This window comes from Danaus plexippus (assembly GCF_018135715.1).
Source record: "Danaus plexippus chromosome 13 unlocalized genomic scaffold, MEX_DaPlex mxdp_15, whole genome shotgun sequence".
In the NCBI taxonomy this organism is placed as follows: Eukaryota; Metazoa; Arthropoda; class Insecta; order Lepidoptera; family Nymphalidae; genus Danaus; species Danaus plexippus.
In genome coordinates this window covers 4,913,851-4,933,173 of record NW_026869849.1, presented here as the reverse complement: position 1 = coordinate 4,933,173, position 19,323 = coordinate 4,913,851, and the positions used below count along the sequence as shown (strand labels likewise).

The 19,323-nt window shown below is 31.5% G+C and overlaps 1 protein-coding gene across 2 annotated transcripts in view; it reads left to right on the top strand.

Annotated features, from left to right (window-relative positions):
• LOC116769903 (dorsal-ventral patterning protein Sog) overlaps positions 1-9,002 on the top strand; it is a 51,410-nt gene extending 42,408 nt beyond the window's left edge. For both annotated transcript variants that reach the window (XM_032661098.2, XM_061527950.1), the window contains 13 exons: positions 2,230-2,304; positions 2,379-2,641; positions 2,747-2,880; positions 3,548-3,821; positions 3,925-4,206; positions 4,552-4,726; positions 4,839-5,005; positions 5,146-5,346; positions 5,919-6,095; positions 6,358-6,478; positions 6,648-6,889; positions 6,987-7,166; positions 7,620-9,002. In XM_032661098.2, the coding sequence (XP_032516989.2) occupies positions 2,230-2,304; positions 2,379-2,641; positions 2,747-2,880; positions 3,548-3,821; positions 3,925-4,206; positions 4,552-4,726; positions 4,839-5,005; positions 5,146-5,346; positions 5,919-6,095; positions 6,358-6,478; positions 6,648-6,889; positions 6,987-7,166; positions 7,620-7,751 (2,423 nt within the window). In that variant the 3' untranslated portion in view covers positions 7,752-9,002. The remainder of the gene's footprint in view (positions 1-2,229; positions 2,305-2,378; positions 2,642-2,746; positions 2,881-3,547; positions 3,822-3,924; positions 4,207-4,551; positions 4,727-4,838; positions 5,006-5,145; positions 5,347-5,918; positions 6,096-6,357; positions 6,479-6,647; positions 6,890-6,986; positions 7,167-7,619) is intronic.
• The last annotated feature ends 10,321 nt before the right edge of the window (positions 9,003-19,323 follow it).

Genomic DNA, 19,323 nt, shown 5'->3' with positions numbered 1-19,323 from the left:
AATATCCGTGGCGCCGCTGAGATCTCGACCGAGTCAAAGGTGTTGAACGTCATGATTCGCATTTAAAGTATTAGTTAATATAGGTATCAATAGAGGATATATGTAAACTCGTTATCATATGTAAATCTATAATTTGTTTCGGATATCATTTAATAATTAAGATTAAGTATATTAAGGAAGCGAATTAATTTATATATTGATGACAAGTTTTTATAAATATTTAAAAGATGTTTATGATATCGTTACGTTGAGTATCGACGGTTTAAATCCGTTTGATCCAGATATTTCTTGCATTTGCATGTTATCTAGAATTACGCGTCATTGGCGCGTTGGCGCCACCCGCCAATAAATTTAGGACTGTCTCGAGCATAAAATGAATTCCAAGATTGAATTATGAATACCGGCGCCAAGTTGTACTAGATCATAATCTAGCTATGAGGATATACAGCGTAAACAGGTCTACTCATCATAATATTTGCTTCTATAATGCTTATCTAACGTGCAGTTTAAACATTGTAGCAAAACTGGATAGGATAGTTAGCCTTATGAGTTCAGTTAAAAACTATGTTTAAAACACTGCAAACATAACAATTATGTATCACTAGAAAAAACATGTATGTCGTTGTAATTTGAAGTTCAGAATTGTATTATATTTTATGAATATGTGGCTTGAATAAAATATTTCCTTTAGCTATAAGAGAAAATTACTCAGTAGACTCAGTAGGTACGATAAAATTTTGACAATCTGATATATGTATGCTCGGAGGCAGTATATTATCACAAAGACTTAAGAACTATTAATTTTCACAAATTTATGATTTTTTAAAACTCCGAATATTTTTCCTATTATTATTCTTATTCTCAATTTAATTGTTTCCAAATAAAAGATAAATTAATAAATAGGTAATATATATTTTTTTATATACTTATTGACTCTTTGTTTTTTATTTTCTGAGACGACCGTGTAAACATAAATGTAATCGTAAAATAAAATTTTCATTTATTTATTTTCTTCCTTAATTACCTGTACGGATGTTGTAAATCACTAACTCTTGTGTTATTTTATGCATATAATATGTTTGACCGTTTTACACTACTCTTACATTCCTCTATTGAGTTTTTGTCCAAGGACCAAATCTCCTCAAATTTTACTTAAAATCTTTCCTTACAAATTGATTCCAACGCTCTGTTTGTTTCATCCTAAATTAATATATTTTCTTGATTTTTCGTGAGAAACAACATCAAAGTATAATAATGGTTCGTTTGGTTGGGCGTTTGGGAGCTATTTCTGGTCCAATCATAAATAATAATAATAATAAAACAAAATATAATATTTAACAGACATATAAATAGTGAAGTGCATTGAATAGTGTTGAACCTTTCAGAGAAGTGTAGTATAAATATTGTCTGATCTCAAGACGATCTGATTAAAAATATAGGTTATAGGTATTAAATCAAGACAATTGCACAATAAAGCAATGCAAAATGATAGCGACGTGGAGACGCCGATCCTGTTAGAGACTTACGATTGTGTAACACTTGATCCAATCAACCCGAATGGAAGGGTCGGGGAGGTCTTGCCAACGGCCCCCACCCATTGGAACTCACTTATATTCAATTGATCGACGACATGTTTTATCATATGCATCTAAAGGAGAAAGTATTGCATTGCATTTTCATGGGAATTATATTGTCCTTTCTATAAACTCATTACCTTCAAGGGAAGATAAACGATCAGCTGCAATATTTTCTTAGTTCCGATGGAAATTTATCTTTATTAACTTTTTCTGTTGGAAAAGGTGTACTGAAAAATTTTGATTATAACATTTTTATTAAGATCAGATGAAAAACTAGGTCATAAAAGAGAAATTTTTCCTTAACACGTTCCTTGAAAACGTTGTCATCAATGTCAAAAATATCTTTTATGTAGGTTAAAAAATAAAACAACTCTTTAAAGATGAGAAAGTCAAAATTAGTTAGGAAATCGACTGAGTGTACGCAATGGTTCGTAATGTTGGTGTTAATAAAATGACAAGAAACTCGTCAGTTATATTATAAAAACAATCTTATATTTCGTTGAAATTATAAGCATTTTCGTTATTTTTTATTTGATAAAGTCAGGATGCTACGTGACAGATATAAAAATATTTGCTCGAAGAATCATCCTTGTTCAAATAATGTCAGTTAGGTAGTAGATAATAAAATATTTTAACTTTTTTTTTGTTACAGCACCAGACATTGTGCAAGATGACGGTCCTATATCTATAATAACCAACAATGAAGACGAGGAATTGAGTATGAGACGTAAGTTTATGTCAAATATATTGATGTAATATCATCAAATCGTCAAAATAACAATTCTAAAATATATATTTTAGATTTTGGGGCCTTATTAACTGGTCGATCTCCGCTATGCATCAGACGAGATGATATGACGGGAGTCCCTGTGGCTTCAGGTGTGGCAACTGCAAGGTTTACTTTTCGACGTCGCCATCTATTTTGGTCTGTTATATTAGGGACGTCTGTTAGCATCCAGCCACGTGCCTTGGCTTTTCTTGACAGAGGAGGACGTATGCTACTTGAACATCCAATAAAAAGAGCTACAGGAATACATGCCACTTACGAGGAAAAAACTGATAAGGTAAGACTTAATCCAATTTAACCATATATTCCTCATTGATTAGAACAATTAAGTGCTACATCAATTAAGTTCTATTGGTTATTCAAAGAAATGGCTTGTTTACAGTTGTGTGGTGTCTGGCGTCGAGTGCCTCGTGAATACAAACGAATATTGAGAGAAGGCTCTTTGTATGTCGCTTTGATTTGGGGTGACGAGCGTAACAATTCTATGGAAAGTGCATTGAGTGGACGAATAAATAGGTTTGTATAAATGGAACCAAACGAGTATTTGATTGAAGTAATATGATGATGTGACCATTGCAGTCTAAGAGTTTGCAACTTACCAAATGTCCACTTTCATGAATGTGTAAGAGCCGTTAATATCTATGCTTGTCAGGCGCGTCTGTAACGAACGAAGAAAATAATCGTAAAATGTATTTTATATGGTCGCTTTCATAAAGCGTAATGTAACTTTATATGCACTAACGTTTCCGACGCATTACAATCGCATTCATTACTTTTGTATGTTTAATTTGCATCTTAGGAATTCTACTCAAGGTTTTTAAATTATGCTTATTTACTGTTATCTTCAGTCGTAAGTTGTTTAAATAAATATGTTTACTGAATTGTGCGACTTCTAGAACCTTTTATAAAGAATAAAAAAAATACTTAAGGTAAATTAACAACAGAAAAAATACTCATCTCGAATTTTTTTACAATTATTTTTTAGTATTACGTAATAAGCCCATTGTTCACATTAAATTAAGCGTGTGATTAATAACGTAAGCATACTAGACGTATTATACCGTTTAAAAAAGTAACAATGATTTAGCTTTTAGTTTATACTTTATAAAAGAAATAAAGATATTGCCTTATGTTTAAAAAGAGTTATAAGAGGAGTCTTACTAATAGAACAATATAATTTCAGATATCCAGCACTAGCGACAGAAATGTTTACGTCTTTGCTGGAACCGGATCATGTTCCAACGTCATTTAGCAGTGGTCCATGTGATGAGTTTCGGGTACCCGGTAAAGAAGAGGGTTGGTGGGGAGGAACTGCTGTTGTAACTGGCGCTGCTGGTGCCGCTCCAAGTTTGCATTTGGCGATTGTATATAATGGTGTCTTCATGCCTGCGGCAAGAGATCAGTCAGTCAGAGTACTATTGACTTTGCCTGATAGAAATCAGACCATTATTGATGAAGTAAGTTTTGTTTTTCATACATAATTTGGTAATACTTTTTAAGCTATTGATATAAAGAATTAAGAATAGTATATTGAGTTGAAATATGTGTAAACATTTCCAGGTCCAAAAGATAAGTAAACCGGGGTACGAATTGAATGTTCTAGAAGTATCCACACCTGTTTCCGCTGCGGAGTTGCGTTCTTTATCGCGTGGAAGATTACTATTGTCAGTAGAAGCAATGGGAACACCAGACAGAAGAATTTCTGGTATTGTCAGACAGAGAGCTGCTTGTGAAGTCTTCCACGCTCCGTTAATCGCGGAAAGATTACCAGCTGCATTGATACCGCAGGGATTGGCCTTAGTTTATATTGACAAAGATGGATCTCTTGTATACGATATACAGGTTATTAATGTTATGTCTAAATTAAAATTATGTATAATAACTTAAACTTTAATTCTTCTTCGATTTGAGTGAATGGTATTTTTCTGTTAACATTATTATTTAATATATAATTAGGACTTGTAAAATACATTTATGCCAAATAAAAACTTATGCATTAAACTATACATCGGTATATTAAATAAAATGTTAAAATACACTCATACATGAATATGTATATTGTTTGTAATAAAAGAAGTAAATAAACAGGTACAATCTCTCATATTGAAATCCAATGACAAGGACAACGTTTTGGTTCATTACCCTCCAATGAATCATATAAAGTTACTATCTTGTATAATGTTTTAGGTAGAGAATTTGAGTATAATCGACCCAAAGATCACATTGGTCGAAGAGCAAGGTAAACGTCATTCGCAAGTGGAGATATTAGATACTAGGATGGGAGTTCTAGCTCGACCCAGTGCCCGTATCTTCCCTCCACTTTATGAAGATCAGCTTGCAGTACATATTGGTTCTGATACAGGTGGTTATAACAAAGACTCTACTTATTCCGCTGTTGATTTTATTTATTCTTTTTATTTATTTTATTAGTTTGCAATAATTATTTTGAGCATAAAATAAAATTGTTTGGTTAGGTCCGCCAATCCTGAGAGGTCGTTTACTGTCACGGCCACTGCCAGATGCGGCTAGTGAAGGGCCGTCATTACTACGGCGAACAGATGCTCGAATGCCACCAACTATAAACCCAGTAGCTGGACTTGCTTGGATTGCTATTGACGTTTTGTGCGGATTAAATTATGAGGTAATTCGTAAAACCATCTATTTTGTTTCAAATTATTAAATTTTCCATTAGCTAATAACGAAATTTTTGTCATAATAATAATATTTTAGTTTAAAACAGCTAGAAAATAAGAACGTTAATTTTATGTCAAAATTCTTCAGGTTGTTGTAAATGGTTACGCTGGTTCTTGGACTGCATGGCTGGAAGGGAATCCTAATGGACCAAGAATATTGCCTGGAATAGAGGGTTCAATTCTGGAACCATCTCCTTCAGAACTACTGGCGTTGAATTCTGGATCAGCACATCTTAATATTCGAACCTCCGACAATGATACTGAGTTTCTACGAACGCGGTTACCCCAGGTAATTTACATTGTTAATATTACTGACAGACAATTTCATCTCGTCTGCCCGTGATCTCGTGTGCTATAAAGTAACCAAAATGTCAGGTAAAAAATATATATTTTAAAAAATCGCAAAGTGTGTCCGAAAATCGTAATTTCATATAGTTTAAACATACTTTAATTAAAATAATATAAACTTAATGATATATCTAATGTATCTTAATTTTTAAAGTATATTACAATAAAATTTGTGGAATTTGGTTAACAAAGAATGAATTAATAAAAAAAAAACAATACAATCAAATAACCACATGTACGAGTATAATAACTGTTACTAATCATATTCATGTCTACATGCTGCAAAGGTTATGATCTCAAGGTGAGTGTAGAAGTTATAACTTTGCGAAGTGTTTTTTTTAATTATACCTAAATGAATTTACTTACATATCAGCAATTGTGGACTTAAATGGAGAGAGAGACCTTTCTTTTAAGAATAAATTTGAAAAAACGTTACTAACAATGGGACTATAACGATTTTATTAATAATTTGGATATTATTATTACATTAATAATAATTAACACATATTGCAGATAAGCGTGCCACCTTCATGTCTACCAGCAGGGTCGTATTCTGACAATGAGTTAAATTCCAACTACGCACAAACACATATGAATTCGCCTCCACCAGACAATTCGTTGTCTAACACAGCTTCTTGTTATTATGCCGGAAAGTCCTATGAAGATGGATCACAGTGGATGGCTGCAGAGGTATATAAAGAATCTTTTATTATCGAATTTGAATTTTTTTTATTAGCATATTAACTAAAAAGGGTTTCCTGTTTTACTGAATATACAATATTTGTCTCAATATAATTTTTTAAATTTAAAAAATCCTACCAACGTATTTATCAGCTCTGATCTCTGGCAGATGTATAATATTCTATGACAATTAGTGTTTGCCTCACTACGTTGGCAATTATTATTTCTAAATCTGTATGTTTTAATATAATTAAATGATACTTATTTACAGTCATGTCACATGTGTGGGTGTGTTCATGGCGCGCTGCGTTGTGACGCGGTCCGCTGTCCCCCGGTCACCTGTGCTGTTCCCACTCTGCGTCCTCCAGGACAATGTTGTCCAATTTGCACCAGTAAGTTTATGGTCTTTGAAAAAATTAATAATTGTAACGATAAATTTATTGTTGTTAACAGCAATGCCCACATAGAATTGTATATTTAATAATGATATCGTCTGGGATAAATCGTCTGTAAACTTTTGTCTCTTAAAAGTGTTGATTATATTTTATTTTTTGTTTCCAGACTCAACTAAAGCCGTATGGAATGAGTCCCATGGTTGTCACCTTGCTGGACAGTACCACGCACCCGGTTCCTCCTGGCATCCTTACTTAGTACCTGGAGGTTACGACACTTGTGCGATATGTACGTGTGAGTTCGCAACACGACAAGTACGCTGTCCACGTGTTCGATGTCCGCCTTTGAAATGTGCTGAGAAGGATGCCTACCGACCCGATAAGAAGGCTTGCTGTAGAGTTTGTCCCGAAGTAAGTAATGCTATACGTTGTTATTATAAATATTTGAAACTAGACTTTAATCGGAGCTTAAATGAAAGAAACTCTACTAATATTTTGCATATTGTAGGTAAAAGCGAAAAAGACGGAAGAAGATACACCAAGAGACCAAGGTACGCCTCGGACAGCTGAAGAGATTTTAGCTGAAGGTGGATGCAAGTTTCCGGATGGTCCCTTGCCCAATGGCAAAGAGGTGCATCCATCCATTCACTCCCATGGCGAGCAGAGATGCGTAACTTGCCGGTGCAAGGTAACACATTAATTTTGTAATAGCTGCATTATAATGTTATTTTTTTGTGTTACAGTTCGTATAATATGAAACTCCATTTTAGTAACCTGATTGCAGTATCTTTAAAGCATATAGGTATATAAGTGCGTAGAAGTTTTTCTGCCTTTTATAGTTTGAGAAATGATAAGTTCTTTCCTTCCACATTTCATCTTGTTAACTAAGCAATGCATTTCAAATGCGACTATGCATTTTAAGAAGTGTGATATTTATTTGTCTATCTACCAAGAAGAGTTGTCGTAGCAAATAATAGAAATAATAAAGTCTACACGAGTGAAATACTGATAGTTGCGTCACATTTAAAAGTATATGTATTTTTTAGAAGTAATGGCTCCAATGAAGATGCGATGGGTCTTTACTTTTAGAATGTTTCATTATTTCTGATATCCTTCTGTATTTTCTTGAATTATGTTACAGGATGGCGAAGTGACGTGCATTCGTAAGAGATGTTCACGGGCGGCGTGTGCACGGCGGCGACGCGGCGACGCGTGCTGCGCTTGCGCAAGACACCGCCGCCAGCGCGCCCCACCTCCCCCGCCACCAAGTTGAGTGTTCCTTTCCCACCTCTCCCCGCGACATACCCCGCACCGCAACCCGCGCCCGCGAACACGTCAGTGAACGCGCATATATAGACTGATACTTGTATTCGAATTACGAATGTCTCAGCCGCGTCTACTTCCCACCGGTATTATAATTGGTATTATCCAGGAACGTTTCGGTTTGCGCGGTCACAGTGCCATATTATGATGTAAATAATAAATTATTTTTACCTATATTTATTTAGTAGCGATCGTGTCGATTGTCCATCACAATATATGTATTGATCGTCTCTTGTGCATTTGCTTGTAGTTTTTATTTACCACTTGTACATGCTTTACATGTAACGTGTTTAACGGTATATCTTACCGTATTTAATCAGCCTGTGTTAACTTTATTATAAGTAAACATAAGTATGTTTTAAGTTCGATTTAATCGTGCGATTGTCGGCCAGAACAGGTTTTGTAAATACCTTTTATATTGCTCTTCTTATATATAATATTACAATAAAAAATAATTATATTTTACATTTAATGTATTTTATAGATTTGTAGGTTACACGAAGTTATAAGCAATTAGTTAGATATTACTTACGTGACTTTTTTGACTAGTTTTGTTTAATTACTAGTAACAGTTTGATAGTGACGTAATTAAGGAAGCTAGTCCAAGTGTGTTGATGTGATGGATGCATGATATATGTATATATATATAGAAATATATCTGCTTTGTCTGATATTATACATATAAATAAATAAATAAATAAATAAATAAATATGTATATGTATATGTATATATATATATCATGTTGTTATGTCTTCTTCAAGTATTTTGCTTTTACGGCACAAATTCAAAGTGTATATGTGAAATATTGCCAAAAATTATAAACTTTGTAAAGAGGTTTATCTTTGAGTTTTTTTTGTGGGATCTAGTCCATCAAAATTTATTGTATTATATTATTGGCTACATGTGACGTAATTAATGTATTTATTAGGAAACGATGTATTTGGTTTTAGTTCTGTAGTCTAACCTAGAAAATAATGATCTATGGCTTGCGAATAACAAAAATAATAGCCACAAAGGATACTGTCAAAAGCTTGTATTGCATTGTTTTACTTGTTAATTATTATACTGTGTTAAGGAAATTATTTATTTGAAACAGATTTTACGCGCATAGTTTTATTTTTGGCAAAAGTGTATTCTAAAACAAGCATATTGTAACCCACATTCAGTTTTGGTATACAATAAAATACCTGTAACTACTGATCCGTATTTTTAATTTCCTTTTCAAATGTATATTAAATAGTATTTAAAAAAGTACCAGAATAACGTAGTGATTATTTTATTTTAAAGGTTGGCATTTTAAGGAATATTGAGGTAAAAGAATAAATTTCACGTTACAATTTTGGTTATGTTATATCAATATAAGCAATTATCCTTAATTTATGTAGCCTGGGATGACGGTATTTTAATGAGTAATGAGTGATTTAAACTGAATTCCAATTGGTTCTTTGAAAAAAAAAAAATCGATTTTTTTTATTATTTTAAAATAAATTGTATTTATAATTGACGCGAAACACTTAAAAAAATTTAACGACGTGACGTGACGTAAACAACCACGTGACTAAGAACGTGTCACGATTGGTGGCCATGCTTATGACGTCATAATTTTAAATGACATTTATTGTAAATAACTAAATAATATTAAGTAATTCAATTTAGTGATGTGTGATAAAGGATTTATTAAAGCTAATTACGATAATATACCCGATGTGGATATATTTTAAATTATTCATAGATTTTTTTTTATGCTATGACTTTTAAAGTTACGATTTGGAGTTTAGTTGAAAAAAAATTGTTATTGAATTCTATTTAGTCAATAAACTCTTTTGCATAAATAATTGGGATAAACGTAAAACACTATATTAGCTGTGTGCTACAATTGGGAAAAATTTAAATTGTGACGTCACACGCACTCGGGTTTGCTCGGGAACTGTCGGCGTGTTTTCGGTATTGGATTCAAAAATTTATTTTTAATTTGATATAACTTTTTAATTACAACGAAAAAAAAAATAGTTTTGTTATAAACTTATGTATGATCTTTCCATTTATCACATTTTTATTTTAAAACCCTATTGTGTTAATGATGAATGAACAGCCAAATGTAAACGATCTTATTTAAATGTGAAAGTAAACGTGACTTAATTTTAACAAACAAAAGGTGGCTATAATTTTGATTTACTCAATTATTGATTAATAATAAAAAAAATTATTTTAATTATAATGATTTGATCTATAAAAAGCATACCTCATAGTAATGTTATTGAAAACTACGTTTTGAGAGGTTTGGAGCTGTCCTCAATAGGTAGTCTCGACTACAATGGATTCCAGCATTGTATCAATTATCATGTTGTAACTAAAAACTTATGGTACTTATACTTTTGTATATCTTATATATTTTTGTTAAAAAAAATATTAAAAATAATTAAAGGATGCATTAGGGCTGATTGAACTATTCCCGTTCAGTATTCTTACGTTAAATTTAAAAACTAAGATGATAATAACACTTGAGTTTTCTGTGTCAGCTCCATTTCACCGCCAATATTTTGATGTCGAAATTAAATTGTTAAAATAAATTATTTAATTTATTTATATATTTCAAATGATAAAGAAATAACAGCAATACAAACATCAATAAAATTAAATGACAACATACTATAGCATATATATAAATTATACATAAACAAAAGCCCAAAGAATAAAGATGTCGCATAGCTCTTTGTACTCGAAATTATCCATAATTCATAGTTACTATAAAAGCAGGTTTTCATGAGTGAAAGCTTATTTCTTACTACCCATCAGAGACGAGAATCCTGGTATAAAGGCTATAGACTAGGGTCGTTGACATTGTATAAAAGTTTACTATTTGTCATATAAAAAAATAATAATAAGTCAGGTTTTAAAACGCATTTTTCGTTTCTTTCTCTTTTTCCCTTTCTCTCGTAGCCATCAGTAAGGAATCACGGGGGGCTCGCATATTCAATCATGATGCATCGTTATAAAAACTCGCAAAGGAAATATGCGGTCTTAGCAATTTGCCTTTTTTTGTACGTTTTTGATTAACATGACCTTGAAAAGTATGTTAAATTAATTTAAAATTACATCTTTCTTAATTTTATAAAGTTCTTAAGTTTATGAAGTTGCATTATCGTTCCACAAAAGGATCCAATGATGTTTATGAGTATTATGCTGTGATACTTTATGATTTTCAGGTTTTTCGAGACAATAGAGCACAGTCTATATTTAAATGAAGAAAATATAAGAAAAAATATCTCTAAAGTGAGAAAATTGTTATAAAGTGCTAAATAATATGGTTATTCTGTGAATTTCTTTTAATGTTACAATTCGATGAAGTCGAGTTATATTTTCATTTTACATTTTTTAACAGTTTTATAATATCTGAGTTGTAGTAAGCAAAACTGCTTAAGAATTTATCAAAGAACATCTCTCATCTCTTCCATGGATGTCAGATAAATAAAGGAAAAATGTTCTTTCTTCCGAAGTATTTCCACGGTTATAACTTAACAAACGCTACTGACCTTGCATCTTTTGGATGCGGCAGTTGAGAATAAAGTGTCAATATACAAATTATGGAGCTTTGTTAATGGATAGCTTGTCAAATGAATGTTATTAAAACGAGTTGGTATTTTACAAAATCTTAAGTTATAAAGGACTATTAACACGTATAATTTTGTTTTATATTTAGGTTAATAAGGGATTATACTCGTAATTATTTAAGTTACTATTAAGTTAGGTTAAAAAAATATAAGGGAGATTATATATAAATATAATTATATATTTAAGTGTATGATAATTTGTTTGAAATAATATTAAAAGTATGTTTATTAGGAGTTAACGTTGTGTAGAAGATCGTAACCTGAACAGAAAGTCAAATTAAACCAGTTATTCATTCCAGTCATTAAGAAGTATTCTCACAAGCTAAACAGCTGATAATTATATTTATCATAAGGCTAATTTTTAATATAAAACTTGTTTGTGTAAACCTGACATAAGATGCAAGAAATGTGTGGTAAGATAGAGCGCAAGACAGGGTAAGATACAATATGTAATTTGATAGTTCAGTTTTCCGTGTCTCGTTTCTTCAGTAATGAAATAGTTTTTCTGCTGAACTTTCTCCCCTTTTCAGTTAACGTTAAAAGTGCACTCTTGAAAATTCTTCGAAGTAATTTAACCTATGAAGCAGGTACATTCCTCTTTCCAACTTCACTTAAAATACTTGTTATCAAACTGTTAGGCATTTATTATTGACTTTTAAACTATATTAAATCACATAATTATACAAATTTTAGAATATTTTGTTATTATATATCAATTAACATATCTGATATGTTTTGAGATTTTTTTACAAAGTTAGTCAAACGAATTAAGATACGTAATACAAATGACCATAACTGTTTATCATGGCAATCCTTGCATTCGGACTGATATTAGTGTATACCTTTGGTAATACAAAAACATACGCACACTAGTAGTATAAATTTAATCGCCATTGAAATAAAGAAATAATATTCATCTCACAAACAACGAGGCTTTTCACAAGGAGTGTGTGACGTTAAATCGTGTTGTAGAATGACATTTTTACTAACAAGAACTCTCATTGAATAATGAAACGTTAACCCAGATAAAAAATATAGCATTTATTATTCTCGCATCAAGTTTGATATTTAAAACATCCAATTAAAACGGAGGGTAACTTCTGTTTGCTTAGCTAATGGATGTCTAGATTAAAAATAAACACTAAAGTCGTGTTGATATTGCGAAAAGCTTGCGTGTTAAAGTGCTGGAATTTACCTTCAAGACTTAGTGTCCAACGATCCTTATACTACAATGTGACAGGTAAACTCCATTTATAAAGAGTGAATAAAAAAATAAATAAGCAGTGTGAAAAGTTTAAAGTATAAAAAATATTATAATCTACGAAACTTCTACAAGTCCCTCATACTATTATTACAAATAGAAATGTAAGAAGTAATACATATTTAATTAATTTGTTTGAATGGGAAATATAATGTGACAAATGTGACCGACCTTCCATTACAAACAGTGATCCCAATGGTAATGAGTTTATTTTTGTCGTAAATAATTCAAATTTCTAGACATTTATAATAATAATTATAATCTTTATAAAGTTAAATTAAATTACTTGAGTTTTGTTATTGAGTTTAATCGAAAGTAGTAAAAAAATAATTCTGACATACGTAATAGTATTCATCAACGTTGTTTGGTATAGTAAAAAAAAAATATTGTTGTTGCCACGCTTGTTAGGAAGCATTAAAGTCCCTTTAATATATTTTTTGATTTCAAATATAAGTAATAGTTATATAGTTAAGTATTTGTGTCTATTATTTAAAACTTCAGATTATTTCTAAGTAGAATGGACCGAAAGCCTTCAAACTCCTAGATCATACCGATCCTGTGTTTGATTAAAATATTATGAAATTTTATTAAGTCATATAAAATTTATAAATATTAGCTACCAACATTTGCCATAAGTGCCTAGGTAGTTTTATTATTACTATCTGTTTATATTCCTGATTTTAGTGGAAATGTAGGTATAGATTCCTAAGTTAACTTTTTGCGTACTTGGGGATAACGGCGATTACTATCACTTTTTTTGTAAATCTAAATTAGTATAACAATTCTGGTTTCGTGGTTGCATTCCTCAAAGTTGGTTAAATTAAACTGAATCAGGATGACATTAATTTGACATCATATAGTCTTTAACCTTCCTCGGTTTCTCGGGTCATATTGACCCGAATCTGAAATTTAACTGGCAATAAAAGTCCTAATTATTAATATAATTAATTACGACCTCAGGACAATTATTCTATATTAGTACTGTAAAAATATTGTGAAGTGTCGTATTTTAACAAAAATAAGTTTTTTCCATGTAAGGTTCCCCGGGTCAATAATACCCGAGTATGAAAAAGGTCCTCGGGTCAGAAAAGCCCATGTTTCGTTAACAATAATACTTTGTTGCATTCTAAGAATATACTTATAATTTATAAATGTTTGTTATACCTTAATCACTGAGCGTGTTATTGTAGAAGGTAGTTTGAGAAAAAATATTTGTTTACATTTGCATGCGGTTAGATTACATAATTTTCGTGAGACGGTCACTTTTATTTGATTCATTTATTGTTAGGACTTGAAGTATTTCGTCATTGTTTGCAATGGCTCGCAATTTGCCTAATTCTATGATTTCGCAAATCCTAAACTACGATATAAATTCTGAAGATGAAATAATTAGTGAAACGGAGAATAGTTTCGATGAAAATCCTGAAGATAATTTTCAACTTAGTTTAGACAATGAAAACAGTAGCGACGGAACAAGTAGCGATGAAGAGCCTCTTTCAAGATACGTTATCAATACCAGTACTAATGAGAAGCAAATGCTATCGAAAAATGGTGAATTTGTATGGTCATGAACCCCATTTGAAGTCAGAGGTCGTTTGAGTAGTGTAAACCTTATAAAACTTACATCTATTAGAGGTAATAAATTTAGAGGTTCTTTTGAGTTATTTCTAAATGAACATATAAAATCTGTAATTTTGAAGTAAAAAAAAAGAAGGTTCTTCACGTTTCGGAAATAAAGAACAAAAATGTAATTCTGTTGAGCAAAAATCATAACAAAATAGAAATACATGATTCAAAGCAGAAGAAGAAACCAAAAATGATCATGGATTATAATGCAACGAAAGGTGCTGTTTATTTTCTAGATAAAATGGTTTCGGCCTATAGTTGTAACAGTGGCGTGCACAGAGATTTGGGGTAGGGTAAGCAGAATATGTTTGAAAAATAAAATACAAAATTTTCATCATTTCTTATTCTAAAACATTGATAATAATGAGGTCTTTCGCAAGTATTCATTTAAATGAAAATAATATTTTCGGATTACTACGCGTAATTTATATTATGCAGACGAGATGTCTGCAGTGATCACGATTGCTGCTAAGTAATCGAAATGTCGGGAGTATGTAATCCGAAAATATTAGTTTCATTTAAACATTGATAATATTCGCGCATAATGTATAAATTAATGTAATGTATCTCTCAATTACCTCTGAGACACGAAAGTACCTTAAAACGATTACGTTCTGTTCATCACCGCTTTATAAAAGTTATTTAAATCGGAATATCCAGTGGAAATCCAAACATTCTTATTATTGTTATTATTTAAAAACAACAAACAAATAACTTATTTGTGTGTACACAATCTGCTAATTAAAATTATCATATTTTTTCTATTAAAAAGAATTTTCTTTTAGTTCAATCTCAATTAATTTTATTATCAAACGACAATATTGAAAATCTAATCGTAATTAATTTCGATAAACACACATCACCAGTACAGAACTCACAGCTATAATTTTCCATAATTCGTTAATAAATTAATTCACTATTTACCAATTAGCTAATTAAAACTTATTCATTTGCGCTTAGAAAGACAAATGACAATATTCAATAATAATAAAATGGCAAAAAAAATATATGAACAGTTTACCGACCAATCAGAGAGTCCCGTTTCATTTGACAATTAACGATCTTTCTACGAAATTTTAAATAAAAAAAAAGTATGCAGTGCTTCTCGAATACTACCCACACATATTTTCGCACACACGTATGCACACATATTTGCATACAAGACGAGATTTGTAGATCGTCCTTGAGAATTTTTGTATGGAAAATAAGCACCGAGTAGTTGTGCATATCGCTGCTCTAGCTGTATAGCGGCGCTAGCAGTTAGCAGCGGCCGATCGGAAATGTTAGTTTTTACGTTGATAGATGACACTTTTAATAATTTTAGTATATCGTGACTCAAAAAATATTAAATGTGTGATTAAAAGTTTGCAAGTATAAATTAAACAATATAGGTTTAGTTGATATATAGGTAGGATATGCAGTGCTTATTTGCATGTATCGTGTGCACGCCACTGAGTTGTAAACGAATGGCTAGAAGGTGGCCAATAGCCATTTTTCATATTATGATTGATATTTCATGTTTCAATGCTTACGTATTATACTGTGACACCCAACCAGACTGGAAACAGAAGAGAACCGTACAAAGACACGGGTTTCTAAAAAAATTAGGTATGGGATTGGTAAATAATCCCATCGAGCGTAGGCAAACTCTTCCTCGGACAAATGCTTCACGGAAATTAGTACAACGAATACTTCCACTACTCAGAGTTCTAATAAAATAAAAAGGTGTAGTGTATGTCCATCTTCAAAGGATGTAAAAACTTCAAAATGCTGTGAAAAATATAAGAAATATATATGTCCGAAACATTCTGAAATGTTGTGCCAAGAAAATGAGTGATATACGTATAATGTGGTCGTTGAATGTATTCTCATTTTGATTTTATAAATGTGTTTAAAAAAAAATAGATTTTGTATTTATTTCAAAACAATTACTCCATATTTTTGACATCGGGTCAACATGACCCGAAGGCGTCAAGTATACATTGTATTTGAAGAACCGAGGAAGGTTAATAAAAGACAAGTCTATTTAGTCTCTTTATGAATTTTTTCTTGAGATCTTATAAAACCTAGAGTGAAAATAATCACTCGTATTAATATTGCTTTTCAACTTAGATTAGTCTAGAGAAAGGAAACTTCGAGAGAGGACCGATAGGCAAGAGAAGATTGGAGACTTTCTTAGCAACGAAACTAACAGCCAAATCATCTTCTTCATACATCATCGCCACTGCCTATCAGTGAGTCAAATAGATGTTGTTGGGATTTTAAAACATTTAGCAAAACTGTATCCTAAGGTAAGATATATAATAAAACCTCATTGGGTTTCAATCTGCTAAACTGTAGTGTCATACCCGCTATAGCGGCAAGTTACTTCAGTCTAACCTAACAAATTTGAACAAATTAAGGATGCCTTAATGCTGACACGGTACGGTACTGATCGGATACCAAACGAGCAGACAGTTCACAACGAACCCCATAAATAAGCTGTGTTTTGCCTAATGGCAATGGCCTTGTCTAATGACAAGGCAAAAGGCCTTGTCTAATGGCAGGCAAAAGATCTCTTTTCATGATTAGCTTTCAAGCTGAGTCACTTAGCAAGTTAGATATTAAAAGCTGCAAGGATTGAAGATTAGATTTACTTGACGGAGTACTACCTCTTCCGCTCAGAATATAAGCGGCCGCCTGAATTCCGCTCCAATCGAATCGAATTATGCAGATTGTAGAAATACAGAGCGGAAATCTCCGTATTTCATACATTTATAATCGCCTCATTTGACAATATTAAGTATGTTGCAGGAGTACTGGTTGTACTTATGTCCAATAGACAACAACGGTAATAAGGACGCGTATTACGCGAGCTCAAAATGCCCAATTGCGTGAAAAGAACAAAATATTTTGTACATTCGATGTGCTTTCAAGTGCCTAGTTTAGATTTTTGTTATTAGTTAGGTAGGTAGATGAAAACATAGAAAATATTTTAACCTTACACTGCGATATCAATTCAATCTGACAAGAGCTGATTAAAAATTTTAGGACCAATAGTTCGCAGGCCTTATTCAGTACTGTTGATGATCAGTGAATAATTATTTATGTTTCATGAAAAAAACATAACGAATACCAACGCACTTTTTTCTCAAGTTAAATAAATCGCATCTACTTATGTGAGCCATTCACTATTTGCGCTACTGACAGTCCTATAATAGAATCTGCAAGTCCTTATTATGGAAGACAAATTATTTGTCAATAATGAAAATAGTATTGGACTATTTTCTTGGTTTTCAAATATTTCCATCAAATTTTCTTATAATAACATCATACCACGGATTAAAAGTTACGAAAACATACGTTTCTGCTAGCAAAACTAAAAGAGAAACGGGATCTACTTGTAACAATTAAACCTAATGAGAATAGAAAGTGTTCAAAGTAAGATAGGTAGTTGAAGCAGTTCATAGTATAATTGAGTAAAAGTATAGAAAAAAAATCTATTCAAGGTAAGTAACATAGAAGATGTCGTTGGTTGCTCAGGAATACAAAATCAATTTAGTGATGTTCTTCCTTCCTTTTCTTATAATATGATACAATTATTAAAAATATGAATGATAAACCAGTGACAAAATATACTTGCAGGCGAATGCTACTTAACGATTGGGATCGGCGATAATAACTTTTCCTTCAACTGCTTGCTTCAGATATTCTTGACTTCTATGAGCTTTCCTGGAAGAAGTTGAAAATTCTTCTCAGTGGCACTTTCCAATGCACCAAATATTCTTTAATTCCAAATATAATTGCAACACATTTATAACTACACCTATTGATGTTCTTGATGTTAGTGTTCCAATGGTAAAGGAAGAGTTTGGCGTTGCACAAATTTTTAACGTATATTATCTATTAAATGTAAAACATAGTTCTCATATAGTTAGTCCATTAAATTTAAGCTCAAAATTTAAAACGAAAATCATCGTAATGAGCACGATTCGATCCTGCAACGTCCAAAATTTTCATTCCACTTAACCGCTTTAATATTTTTCCAAGCATTTCTCGGGTTTCGATAAATCTTGCTATATATTTTTCTAGAGTGGTAACGCAATTATAAAAATGGATTGAAAATAAATAGAAATCGATTGAACAAACAGTCTAGTTTTAATTTTAATATCATGTTAACATAACACATATAAACTATAATTCGATAAGTCATGCTTTTGCGTTACATAAACAACGTAATGATATTTTATGAACAAAACAAACTGTTTCAAGATAAGACATGAAAATTAAAAATGTAAAGATATAATGGAAGTGAAAGATGATGCATTGGCAGCCGCTCTGTTCAGATCTCATTGTGTGAAGGATTACTTGAGGACTTTGATGAATTGAAAGTCGTAGATGATGGAATACTGTACTTTTATTATATAATTATTTAAAAGCACCCCATTGTACTACCACAGTGTAAAGAAACGTATGTCTTATTACTTTAAGTTATACAAGTTATATTATGTTTATGTATCCCCACTATTATCACTCGAGCTGCTGACATATCTAGACGTGAATATCAATCATTGTAAAATAAAAAAAATATCATACGATTATACGTTCAACAAACTGAAAATAACTATCATGATGCTCTTATTACAAAAAAAACGTGTATTTAAAATGAAAATTCATCCTCATATTTACATCAGATAGTAAAACTCAAAATACTTATACGATAAGTACGAATGCATTGTCTCTTTGCAACGTAACTATTATCTACGAGTATGTAAAAAAATACGGTATAAATAAATTGCATACTGGAAGTAAATGGTACGAGAACGTCGATGTACATTAGATAATTAAATTTCAAAGACATGTTGAGAAAAATAATTTCGTTGTAAAACGAGCTTTTGCTTCTACATTCCGAGTGCGGCATGAGTGCAATTGCTTCATTTAACTTTATTAATTTTATCAGAAATATTCTTTAAACGATATATCATCTGAATTACATGTACTCAATACCAGTAATGATATTCTTTAAGAAGCATATAATTTTTTT